This window comes from Chlamydomonas reinhardtii, chromosome 7, assembly GCF_000002595.2.
Source record: "Chlamydomonas reinhardtii strain CC-503 cw92 mt+ chromosome 7, whole genome shotgun sequence".
NCBI lineage: Eukaryota > Viridiplantae > Chlorophyta > Chlorophyceae > Chlamydomonadales > Chlamydomonadaceae > Chlamydomonas > Chlamydomonas reinhardtii.
The window spans coordinates 995,809-1,007,944 of record NC_057010.1 but is presented as its reverse complement, the minus strand read 5'-3'; the positions used below and the strand labels follow the sequence as shown (position 1 = coordinate 1,007,944).

At 62.8% G+C, this 12,136-nt stretch overlaps 2 protein-coding genes across 3 annotated transcripts in view; one reads left to right on the top strand and one right to left on the bottom strand.

Annotated features, from left to right (window-relative positions):
* Nucleotides 1–4,665, top strand: part of CHLRE_07g319350v5 (uncharacterized protein) — a 12,956-nt gene extending 8,291 nt beyond the window's left edge. Inside the window, exons 18-21 of one of the 2 annotated variants that reach the window (XM_043063950.1) lie at nt 174–187; nt 426–464; nt 1,572–1,751; nt 2,033–4,665. In XM_043063950.1, the coding sequence (XP_042922517.1) occupies nt 174–187; nt 426–464; nt 1,572–1,751; nt 2,033–2,302 (503 nt within the window). In that variant the 3' untranslated portion in view covers nt 2,303–4,665. The remainder of the gene's footprint in view (nt 1–173; nt 188–425; nt 465–1,571; nt 1,752–2,032) is intronic. The other variant, XM_043063949.1, reaches the window with a different exon arrangement.
* Nucleotides 4,666–4,810: 145 nt separating this feature from the next.
* CHLRE_07g319340v5 (uncharacterized protein) lies at nt 4,811–12,136 on the bottom strand. Its single transcript, XM_043063948.1, has 17 exons — nt 12,110–12,136; nt 11,579–11,796; nt 11,013–11,270; nt 10,624–10,795; nt 10,192–10,400; nt 9,886–9,974; nt 9,591–9,698; nt 9,224–9,415; nt 8,969–9,073; nt 8,674–8,826; nt 8,300–8,426; nt 7,921–8,093; nt 7,572–7,788; nt 7,148–7,396; nt 6,727–6,909; nt 6,285–6,378; nt 4,811–6,010 (listed from the first exon to the last, which is right to left on the bottom strand). Exons 1-17 carry the CDS (start codon nt 12,115–12,117, stop codon nt 5,878–5,880), a joined length of 2,688 nt encoding a protein of 895 aa, XP_042922516.1. The 5' UTR covers nt 12,118–12,136; the 3' UTR covers nt 4,811–5,877.

Here is a 12,136-nt window from a genome sequence, read left to right as displayed (position 1 = left end):
ATGGCTACCCCCCCGTGTATGGGGGGGGGGTTGGTTGGTTGGTTGCTTGGTTGGGGGAACTGCGGGTTGCTTGAGTTCCACCACTGCTGATTTCTCGACCACCGAGAGCCACTGATCGCCCGGCTACTGTTATCCCTTGAGCTTCGTTTTCCTCTGCCTGTTGCCTGCCACAGGCGTCCTTATGTGGGTGAGTGAACAACGCTGCACAACGGTGCACAACGGTACCCGTGTTGTGGAAGGAACCTACGCCACTGCTCTTTGGGTGCATATTGGCCTGCGGAGCAAACTTGTGCTGGGAAGCAACTAGCAAGGACATCAGGGTTACATCTTTACAGCCCATTCGGTGAAACGCTTGGGTTCGATCAAATTGCGGCGGGGCAGCCATTTAAATCGGCTGCCTGCATTCTGCTCACTCGTGATAACAGGAAATGATTGTCGGCGAGCGGCCTTTCGACGGCCTCCAGGTAAGCACAACGGGCCTGACGTGCGCCCCCCCCCGTGTTTGTTGGCCGCGGGGCCCCCTTGATCCCTCGCCGCTGTGTCCGCTCACGAGTGCATCTGGGAGTTGCCTCGTGGGTTGGCGCGGTGGTGGGAGCTCATCCGAGCCCCGCCGCGCCCCCTAACCTTTCCTCCCCCGCCGTTGTTGGTTGTCCGCTCACGAGTGCATCTGGGAGTTGCCTCGTGGGTTGGCGCGGTGGTGGGAGCTCATCCGAGCCCCGCCGCGCCCCCTAACCTTTCCTCCCCCGCCGTTGTTGGTTGTCGGGGCTTTGCGTGTGTGTCTGCGTGAGTGTGTGTGCGTGTGCTCCGGGCATCGTGTGGACCCCATTGCGTTTTTTGGGCTGCCCTTGCTTTTATGCTTGTTCGCGTGGTCGTGCCGTTTTTTACGTTTTTACTTTGGCTCTCACTACTACTCGCATTGCACGTTTGCTTGTATGTCTGTGCCGCCTGTTTGCCGTTTGAGTCCGCCACGCCTTACTGCCGCTCGCCCATTTCCTGTGTGTGCTTCCCCCTGCGCGCGCGGCTCTGGCGTGGCTTGCATTGCTGAGCGATTAGGTGAGTTCGCGGGGTCCCGGTTTCGCGCCGCAGCAGCTAAGCTAGCCACCTAGACGCATGCACTCAGCTTCTTTACCAACGAGCCTTACTTATCACCACTACTACTCCAGACTACTTGCTTTCAATAGGAACTTAGTATTTTAGCGTTAGCCGCCACGGAAACACGGGGGAACCAGCAGCCTGCCGCTGGCGAAACAACGGTATGGAATGCGTCGCGTGTGCCCGCTGTACCTCTGGACGTCGGCACTTCACTTCATATTTGATACACACCATCCCATGGATGGCTACCCCCCTGGACTTGGCACTGCATACGTGCCACTTGGGGGCTTGCGTAGCTGTGGCTATGGCTGTGCCTGAGGCTGAGGCATGGGCCCTGCCAGGCTCCTAGCGGAGCCGGCGGCTCCTGCCGCCGCCCGTTTGTTGACACGCCCCACCCTGCATCTCTGCACACGCGCCCTCACCTGTACAACGCTCATCCTTCCTTCTCCTTACAATCCCTCTTTTCTCCTCGCGCACAGATGGTTGCTATCGCGTACCGGGTGACGGTGCAGGGCAAGCGGCCGCCCTGGCCCGCCGGCCTGGAGCGCTCCCGCTGCCCCAAGCGGCTGCGCGCGCTCATTGAGGAGTGCTGGGACCCCGTGCCCAGGCGCCGACCCGCGGCGGCTGAGGTGGTGAAGAGGCTGATGATGATCCTGCAGGTGGGCCTCTCATGTGCTGCCTGCTACATATGTATGTGTGTGTGTGTGTGTGTGCGTGTGTGAATTGAGGGTGGGGGCGGCTGTCCGAGGGCGCAAGGAAACGGGAAGCGGCACAGCATGGGCGGTGTTCGTGTGCGCCGTGCCCATAGCTCGTGTTGCGTCTAGTAGTGCGAGTGTTGGGTGATACACCGGCCATGAACGGAGTGCCCTTGCTTAGCATGCCCTCCAAACCCAAGACCTCGACTCAACAACCCCTCATTTCTTGCTGCTCTCGCTCGCAGTCTGTACAATCCAAGATCGACACCAGCAGCCACGAGAACAGCGACAGTGAGCACCGCTCATGCGATGGAGCTTCCGCCGCCCCTGGGGCCGGCGGTGGCTTCGGCGGAGGCGGCGCGCGCGGCTCGAAGCGACAGATGCTGCCGGCTGACCTGGATGGCAAGCCGCTGCCGCCGCGTGTGATGCATGGTGTGGACCTGGCTCGCATCAGTGCAGAGCTGGCGAAGTCAGAGCAGGTGGTGGGTGCCGGCGTCAGCCTGCAGGGCAGCTGAGCCCCGCGAGAACGCGAGTTTGCGCCGCTGCTGGAGGAGATGTGAAGGCGGCGGTAGCGGGCAGCAGCGGCGGTGACAGCAACGGCGGCGGTTCGCATGAGTGAAGGCACAGGCGTGCTGTGGCTGCGGTCGCGGTGTGGAGCCTGGCCTAGCGGCTGGTGGGTACGGATGTGAGGTGTGGGAGATCAGGGCTGCGCTGCTGTCGTGGCCGTGGCAGTCCACGGTGGCGTCGCGTGTGGTGTCGGTATAAGCAGCAGCCGGGTGGCGGCTGCGGCGGCCGCCGCAGCAGCCAGAAGGGTGGGTCCTAGAGCTATCCAGAGCCCATGGCTGACAGGGCGAGGGGTGGTCTTTACCAGCCCCAGGGGGTTATCTTCGACTGGGGAAGCAAGCGTGCTGCAGGGCAACGCAAAGCATGGCTGCGAGTGAGGAGTCTGGTCATCAGTGGTTTAGGCTGGGCACATTGCACAAGCAAATGGCATGCGCATGGATCTACAGGGCGCGCCGGCGTTGGGGTCTACGCGCAGCCGAGCGCCGGCATGCTTCCCATTCAGTTGCATTCTTTGGATAGTGGCAGCATGGCTTTCTAGCACGGTTCATGGCGCCGCATGTTGTGCTGCGGATAGGCGGGAGGCTTGCACCAGCATACGTTGCGTGGGGCCGGGATAGTTGGGATTAGCGTTCGGCGTGTGCAGCAATCAGCTTGGCATGGGCGAATCGTCGCGAAGCATGGTGAGACAGGGTAGCTGCATGGTCCCAACGTCAGGGCCGCTGATTAGGAGCACGGGGGAGCTTGTCTCGGCGTGCACGGGATTCAGTTGCGGAGGGCGGGCGAAGCGCGATTTGGGAGCGTATGAAAGGAGGACTGGTGCTTTGCAGTTTGGCGCGCGACGTTTGTATGTTATCCTCTAGGGCACGAATAGTTCAACATGCAGTGCACGTGCCTGCTGTGCAACAGCAGCCGCAATTGGATGCCCGGGCTGCGCCGTGATCCGAGTAGGCATTGGAAATGCGTCTGGTACTGGTGATCTAACACGTTGACGGTTTTTTAAGAGCGGGGGTCGTAATGCTGGTGACAGGCCGATATTGCCGTTAAGATATCAACGCCATGCTACCGGTAATTTAGGTGACCGAGGTGACTATAACAGTGTTCCATCCTGGATGATGGACGTGCTTGCGTCCTGCGATGCCATTTCGTATGGGCGGAACGCAGCCGGGGCAAGTGGGGGCGCGCAGCAAGAACATCTGTATGAGTCGCGCCAAGCGAAGCAGGCGTGACGGTGCTGGGAGGCTGGCGTTTCTTCCGAGTGCATAGGTGGAGCGGTTTATCAACAAGGGTCGTAGTGTATTGCCTTCTGGTTGCGGAGTGACGCGCATACTGACCCTTGTTGCGACACGGTTGTGTGACGCGTCACGATGCAACTGCACCTCACGTCTGAGGCTCGAGGCGGCAGTGGAATTGCTGACCTGTTCAGTCGCAAGTCTCACAGGCGGCCGAGCAATTAGTTGTCCTTGCGATGTGCTGTACGGATACAAGCGGTGGAACGATGACTGAGAATTGAGGGGAAAACCAGCAAGGGCTGAGCGATACGCATCATAAGTAAGCAGCAGCGCCGGCGCGGGAGTCTTGCCGTTGCTTTGTCTTTTCTCAGGTTTTGAGGCCGCATCTGCTCCAGGACCGTTTCCAGGAACCCATGCAAGGTGCCATCATGAGACCAGGTGTCGTGACTGTTCAAATGGATGTAGTTTGGCGTGCCTGGTGCATGTGATATAGGAGGTTCAGGGAGCCGGGGCATGTGGAAACGGGTGCAAGCCCGCGCAACGCGTCGCGCTCGCATGCTTGATGGCAAGGACATGGCAATAAACGAATTACGAAATGCAAATGGTACACTGAATGCCTGCGATGTAAAGTGCACCTCGAGTGTGTCAGATCGTGTAGCATTACGCACCGGTGCTACAAGGGCCGGGGCTTCAGCATCAATATCAGCAACAGCACCGGTAACGGGGTGCCTTGAGCTGTGCGGCGACCTGCGACCAGGAGCAGGGGCATTGAGACTTCATGGGTAACGGCAGTAGGGATTGATGGACGTTGACTCGTCGAGGGCAGTACCGCAGTAGCAGTAGAAGCCGGAGCCAAGCTGCCAGGATGCGCCTGCTCCCAGTGTTGGCTCTGCATCCAGCGCAACGAGGGCTGGAACCGTGCTATGAGTGCTTACAGTGCTAACGCTCGACAGACACGCATGGCCGAAGCACACGCCACGAAACCTAGGCCCCGGTGCCAGACGGTGAGACAGTGTGAGACGGCTCTCCTCGGTGTACGACTGGATTCAGGAACTCCGGGTGTCCCCGCGAGAGATTCGTAAGATCCCTCCCCTTCTCAACCCCGAGTACTGGCTCCGCCCCCATGCTGCCCCAGCGCTTGCGGAGGTCGAGGTGCCTGTGCAGCCCCGGAGGTGCTGGCGCAGCGCAGGTGCCACGGTAAACCACACCCAAGGTGACATGAAAACTTCGATCTTCAGGTATTTACATGGGAGCATGAACTGCTGTATGTGCGTCCTTCATGCCGCCTTGCCACTGCCACTGTTTGCGTGTCCGTTCTGCATCTGCACAGTCGTCAAAGTCATATGCTGTGCCCACGTCCCCAGAGTTCACACACACACACACACAACGCGCCCTCACGCTAGAATTGTCCCATACCAACACACCACCCTGCACGCTCACACGCCCTCCGCTCTAACTCACTGTTGTCGTACCCCTGTGACCGCTTCCAGTGCACCGCTATGCGCATGGAAGCTCCCCTACTAAGTATTAACACACACCTCCAACTGACCGCCACACTGACGCACCCAACGAGTCTGCCAAACGTCCCGTCAGCCGCCCACACCGCATGCAGATAGAGCTGCGAGGGCGGCTGCACTGTACACCCCACCGCACGTCTCCACCACCTTCGAGCGACACTGCACAACGCGGTACCTGACTGCACCACGACGACACTTGCGTATTGATGAGGCCACGCCAGCGCCTCGCCATGCAAGCAACCCCGGCAAACAGCCATTCCGTCGGCGCTCCTAGGGCCATCACGCTGTAAGGCGGCGAACAAATCTCTGTCACACAGGTGCAACTCGTAATTGTTACGGGCTCTGTGATGTCAATGCTTTGGCCCTCGCCAGACGAAGTTACTCTTATTACGGTAATCTTCTTGCCAAGGTCCCACTCCGGGCGTAAAACTCCGGGCAGCGATGAGCACGCCCGCTGGGCTGGACCACAAACGTATCACACACCCATACATCAGAGCGGAAACACATATAACGGGCGCAATAAAATAGGTGTGCCTCCCACCCACGTGCTCCTCTAGGATGGCGTCAAAGTCCACACACATCTGTATGAGCACCAAGGCCCCCCGCCGCCAGCTCTCTGCACACCCGTCATCACGAACACCAGACGCACGCCTGGCCCGCCACACGGCGGCAACACGGCCAAAGCCGTTGGCCCTCACAACACACGTCCACGCCCACGCAGTGCTGCTCCAGCTCCCGGCCCCCGCACCCCCTGGGCACCCGCCATGCAGCCTTTCACGTCTACACCTGCGGGCGCGTCTGCACAACGGTGATGGCTCCGTCGGGCGCCACCACGCCCTCAATGTCCTGCGCCGTGCCCAGCGCGCCCTCAATGGAGGCGCCCAGGCGGCAGATGCGCGACAGCAGGTCGCGCCTTCGAGGAAGGAGGGAAAAGGGAGGCAGGCAAGGGGGGGGGGTTACATTCAAGGGGGGCGGCGGGCCAGGTCACAGGGAGCAGGCGCGGGGAATGATGGGACAGCAGTTCAGCAACTCTGTACCAGGGAGTCACCAGGGGCCGCTACGGCACTAACAATGCATGGTGCCTACTTAAAGGTTGCTACAACTTATTCTAGCACGAGGAGCGGCGCAAACGTGTCTGCTGTAACGCTGCTGCCCGACCTGGCCCTGCCGGGCTAGCTCCCTCGCACCTGTACGCGGGGTCCTGCACCAGCCGGTCCTCCATGTAGTCCACCTTCTTGAGCAGGCTGGGGTCCATGGTGATGGACTCGTACAGGCCGGCGCCTGTTGGTGAGCCGGGAGGAGGCAGAGGTGGAGGTGGAGGAGGAGGTGACGGGCAGGAAGCGGAGTTCGCACGGGTGCAGAGGTTGACAAACAACAGTGGCAGGCCTGTAGCCTTGGCTAAAGATCCCCCGGTTTACCGTCGTCACGAGAGGCCTGGCGCCACGTGCCCGCCTGTGCGTGCCTGTGAGTGTATAAGCTCATCCTCCGCACACGCCCGTGCCCGTTCTCCCTGCCATTGTGCAACATCCAAAATCCCTAGTCCATCCATTGTTCTTAACTCCTTGCTCCCGCCGTTTGGGCTGGCATTTACAACCCCCGCCGCACCCACCCACCCGCCCACGCACGCACCTGCGTATCCCTCCAGGTCCTCGCCGTTTGAGTCGGACCTGAAGATGAGGCTGTCGCGCACGTACATGGCCTCGCTCTTGCTGGCGTAGCACAGCACCTCGGGCGACCCCAGCCCCGCCTCGTCCTTGGCGGCCTTGAACGCCACCGCGCTGCCGGGCACCATGCCGCTCACCAGCGACTCGCCTGAGGACAGGGGCAGAGTGGGGATTACATTCATGATTATATAAGAAGTGAAGGCGTAGCCAGGTACAGTAGTATAGTAGACGTGGGGGAGAGGGGGGGGGCGGGAGGGCCGGGAGAGGACCAGCGGGTCAGGGCGAGGGGGGACGAGGTCGACGTCGAGCTGACAAGTAGCTTTGCAAACAGCCTAACATCCGACGAGGTTCACAACATAGCATGCCTCGACAGCCCGGCGACTCACCCAGGCCCTTGACCAGCTCGCAGAACACCTCGCGCTCGTCGTTGTTGGAGGGGTTGCGCGTGTGGATCACGAACGCGTACTGCGCCGGCACCACGCGCTGCACCAGCACCGCCATGCGCACGCTGTCAAAGTCCAGCCCGGCCTTGCGCAGCGAGTAGTAGGCGCGGTCGTTGTACTTGGACGCCCACACGCCGCGCAGGGCCTCCAGCGCCAGCGCCCAGCGCTCCTCGGTCTCGGGCGGCGGGATGCCTGTGAGGCGGGGATAACAGCAGCGCGGCATGAAATCCCCAAAAACGAGAACCCCAGAAAACGGAGCTGCACACACGTGACTAGCATTGGGAGCGCAGCGCCGCTCGCGCTAGTACAGCCCCGTCAGCTCATCACGTAGTGTACGTGTTCCATCAAAAGCCCGGCCGCCGCGCACCTGCGCCCTTCATGGCTTGCGCCAGGTCGTCGCGGATCTGCTTGGGCACCACCACCTGCATGGCCAGCTTGCGGCACTCGGCCAGCAGCGCCGCCGGCGACGGCCCCGTCCCGTTGGAGGTGGTGTGGTCGGCGTGGTGCTTGGAGTGCTTGTGCACCTCGTCCACGTGCTTCTTCAGCTTGGTCTTGATGTCCTGGTTCTCCTTCAGCTCCAGCGCCTGGGGGGGGAGGGCAAACGCGTGCGGGGGAAAGGATGAGTAACAAGGAAATCTCCAACGGATGGGCATGGTGGGCAAGCAGCTAGGTACCCTAGGAACCCTGCATCGCCCTGGCCCTGACCCTGCACGCACCTGCTCGAAGCAGCCGAAGGGCAGCGTGACGGAGGCGGGCAGGTTGATGTTGTCGGGCAGGCGGCCGCGCAGGCCCGCCAGGTTCTTGGACTTGGCGCCCACCACGCCGTCCTTGTACTCGTCCATGCCCACCACCCAGCGCCCGCACCAGTTGGGCACCTCAATCTTCAGGCCTGTGTGAATATCGTGGCACCCACAGCATGTTGGTTATACGCAAGCAGCGCGGCGAGCGGGCGTACGCAGGATGGTCCGCCATAATACAATTGAGTCCAGTTACTCCAGTACCACCAGCTACACACGTTACTGAAGTGCCCACCGTAAATGCTTGATTAGCGCGATCACACGAATGCGGTGTGCGGCAAAGCAGCCCTGCTCTCACCCTTCGTGGGCTTGGACACTGTGGAGTGCGAGCTGTCGTCCGCTGCGCCCGCCGCCTCCGCAGTGGTCTCATTCCAGGACACGGCGCCGCTGGCAGAGGGCGTGAAGTGCAGCCACTTGCCCTTGGCCTGCGGGGACATGCACAGAATGCAACGCGGCAGAGTGAAATACGGTCACATGTATAGGACTGTGCAAACCCGATTCCAACGAGGTTCCGCATGCCCACCCTCGCTACGTTTGCTCACCCCGTTCCGCGCTCCTCGTCCCCCGCGCTGAACCCTCCAGCCGCTCCGCCGCTTCCTCATCCCCCGCCGCACACGCACGACTGTTTCCTTGCGGGATTGGTTCAGAGTGAACCGGCGCACACGCACACACCTCGCGCAGCTGCTTGAGCGGCCCGTCGTCGTGGCAGGTGGCGAACAGCACACGCATGTTGCGCGCGCGCACCGACACGTGCGACAGCACGTCGGGCGCGTCGGGCGTGATGACGGCCACGCAGCCCTCCGGGATCTCCTCCTCGCCAGTCACCTACACACACACAAACACAGGGGAAGGGGAGAACCGGTATGAGGCAAAAGCGGCGGCAGTGACGGTGTGTTTGTGTCGTGTCAGCGCGGGTGCATGAGTACTACTCGTGTTGCGCGGGACAGGCACCGCTGCGCGCCCGCACCTGCTCCGCGATGAGCACGGTGGGCGTGTCGTAGGTCTTGTCCTGCACCTCGTGCAGTCCCGCCACCACCTCCACGCGGCCCGTGGCCGCAATGGGGCTGATCACCTGCGTACGGACACAGCAGCAACGAGGTGTCAGCACCCGCATGCCGCAACAACACTCCCGCCCGGCCCCTGTCCGCACCGCCCCCCGCGGCCCCTGCGCCAATCCTCTCCACCTAAGCCCAGCCGAGCCAAGCCCGCCGCCGCGCCGCACCTGCCACGCACCCAGCGCCGCGGCGTTGCGCAGCATGGGCTCAATGGCGGTGATGACCAGCGACACCGCGAAGGCCGGCCCGCCGCGGATGACCTCCTCCGCAAACAGCTCGTAGGCCCAGTGCTCCACGCCGAACGCGCGGCCGTAGGCGGACGACACGTCGCCGATGCGGTTCACGGTGCGGTCAGAGATCTGCGGGGCGCGTGGGGGCGCGGTGTCAAGCACGCAGGCAGGTAGGCAGGCAGGGCAGGCACGCATACATGCGTGAGCAGGAACTAGCGGCTGGAGGGCCGACCAGTCAGGACTGTGCATAGTTGCTGCTCCCAGCCCGCTCGGCCATACCCGTGCGCTCTTCCCCGGCACTCACGTCCGCGAGCGCTCTCCGCACGCGGTTGACCACCGCCACCGCCAGCAGCGCCTCCTCCTTGTTGGGCCGCCCGCCCGTGCGCACCGACTGGGGCAGCTCGTTCCAGGCCTGACGGGGCGCCGCAACAGGAACAGCAACAAAAGTGTGTGACGACATGCGAAAGAGCCGCAGCACAGGCATTGGCCACAGATTTGCGCAGAGCCACCTGCAGCGGCTGACATACTAGCAAGCCTTCCCTTGCCCGCTGCACCTACGTATATTGTCAGCATTACTATTTGACTGACACCCGCCGCACCTTGAGGCAGTAGCACAGCTCCTCGTTGTTGCCCAGGCTGAGGCACAGGTTCTGCAGCAGCGGCCGCATGAAGGCGGCGGCGCCGAAGCCTGCACACAAGCGGCAGCACATGAGTGCTCAGCAAAACACCTCATGAGGGCTCTATCCCACCCCATCCCTTCCTTCCATTCCCCAGCTCTCCCTACTCCTCCTCTCTCCCTGCAACGACTGCGGAACCCACTCCTGCGCTCCGCTGCTTTGGCTTGGTCCTGATTTAGTTTGGGCTGGTATTTACAACCGCCCCCGCCCTCCCGCCTGCGCTCTCACCCGCCGCGCCCACGCCCCGCTCCGCCGCCTGGCGCGCCTGGTCCTCCAGCGCCAGGTCCAGGTACAGCAGCTCGCGGCTGCCGGGCAGCGTGCCGCTCAGCGCCAGCTCGGTGCGCGCCTCCACGCACGCCTCCAGCAGCGGCAGGATCTGGCTGTCGCCCACGTGGCTCAGCACGTAGCCCAGGTAGCCGCGGCAGGAGCCGGGGATCCTGGTCGTGTGTGTGTGGCAGCGGGTGGCAGCGAGCAAACGTGAGGCTGAGTACGGTACGTGTCAGGCGGGGGCGCGCGATGGGTGGCTCGGCGCCGTGTTGTTGGCCTTGGCGGCAATGCAAAAGGGCATGAAGAGTCAGAACCGACAAAGCGTTTGCCCAGCGCGCACGACCTGTCCAGTCGCACCGCCCGTCCCACCCCGGCCTTCCCACCCCGCCGCACCTGTTGCCGGCGGCGCTGGCGCTGGCGGACAGGTCGGCGCCGCTGTGCACGGCCTTGAGGATGCCCAGGTAGTTGCGGAAGTCGCGGATGAGCGCGTCGCGCTTCTCCGGGTAGTACTCGGGCTCCAGCGTGATGGCGCGGTCAAAGCCCTCCAGCCGCTGCCGCGTGATGCCTGCGCGGGGTGCCGGGCGCGTGTGTGGGGGTTGCAGGCGCGTTCAACGTGGGGTGCGGAGCAGCAGGGCCCGGTCACGGGCTCCACGTGGCAGTGGGACAATGCCCATGTGCTGCTACAGCTTCGGAGCTCATGCGTGGCATGCACACACGCCAGGTGCCGCACGACGCGCGCGCACCCCCACCCCCTGTTCAGAACCCCTCCGGCTCCCCCGCACCTGCGTCCGACAGCACACGCCAGTAGGCGCCGATGTTGCCGTTGCCCTCCAGGAAGGCCAGGTAGGCCTCACAGATGGGCACGTCGTCGGGCGTGGTGTTGTTGTGCAGCTTCTGGTGCCACTCCTCCATCCACAGCCCCTTGCGCTCGGGGATGTGGTTGCGGTGCATGATGTGCAGGATCTCGTCGCGGATCTTCTGGCCGTCGCCGCCGCGGCCCACCGTTGTGAGCATCATGCGCACCCACTCCTGCGCCTCTCCTGCGGTTTGTAGGGCGCAGTAGAACGACAGCAGCCGCGTTAGCGAGGTGTGTGAAAGCCCCTGAGTTGAGTGGAGTCGAGTAGACCGACCGGTGTCCGAATCAGGTGACGCGACCGGTTTTCCACACTCCCTTGGCCTGTGGCTTGATGTTTGAACGGATGAGGTCGGGGTGGCTTGCCTTTGCACCGCTTACCTATCCACATCCTGCCATCGCCTACCCAAGGCCCTCCCCCCTACTTGTCTCCCTGGCTACTTGGTGAGATACAGCCCCCTCTCCCGACGCCCGCCCCGCTCCCGGCGCACCCACCCGTGGTGCGGCCGTGCGCGTTGGCGATGGTGTTGGTGAGGCGCTCCTGCGCTGCTGACAGGATGCGCGGCTGCGTGTTGTAGTTGCGCTGCCAGGTGAGGTGGCGGGTGGCGCTGTAGCGCAGCCAGACGTAGATGCGGCTCATGGCGTCGGCCACGTCCAGCTGGTCGTAGTAGCCGTTGAGCACCTCGCTGACCAGGTCCGCGGCCTTGTTGAACCTGGTGGGTTTTTGAGGCGGCGGGGTTTGTGAGGCGGTGGGTTTTTGAGGCGGAGGGGTTTTTGAGGCGGTGGGTTTAAGGCATTGAGTGAACGGAGGGAAGAGAGTGGTGATGTTGGTGTGCTTGAAAGTAGTTGTTGATGTGGATGTGCGGTTGAGGCGAGGCCAGCGCGGGGGGTTAGGGCAGAATGGTGCCCATTTCGGTGTTCAATCCCCGCCTATGCATGCCGGGGACATGTCCCATCCATGCATGCCGTGATGCCGGGGACACGCACTGGAGCCCTCGCCCGCGATGCGGCCTGCTCCCCCCACACCTGTGCATGAGGTCCACATGCTGCTGT

What these genes read in the sequence shown, in the direction of transcription:
- CHLRE_07g319340v5 (XM_043063948.1), bottom strand. An exon ending in GCCAGCGCCGCCGGCAACAG is followed by an intron (nt 10,401 to 10,623) that starts GTGCGGCGGGGT and finishes ACACACGACCAG; the next exon opens with GATCCCCGGCTCCTGCCGCG. An exon ending in GTGCAGGACCCCGCGTACAG is followed by an intron (nt 6,011 to 6,284) that starts GTGCGAGGGAGC and finishes CCTTCCTCGAAG; the next exon opens with GCGCGACCTGCTGTCGCGCA.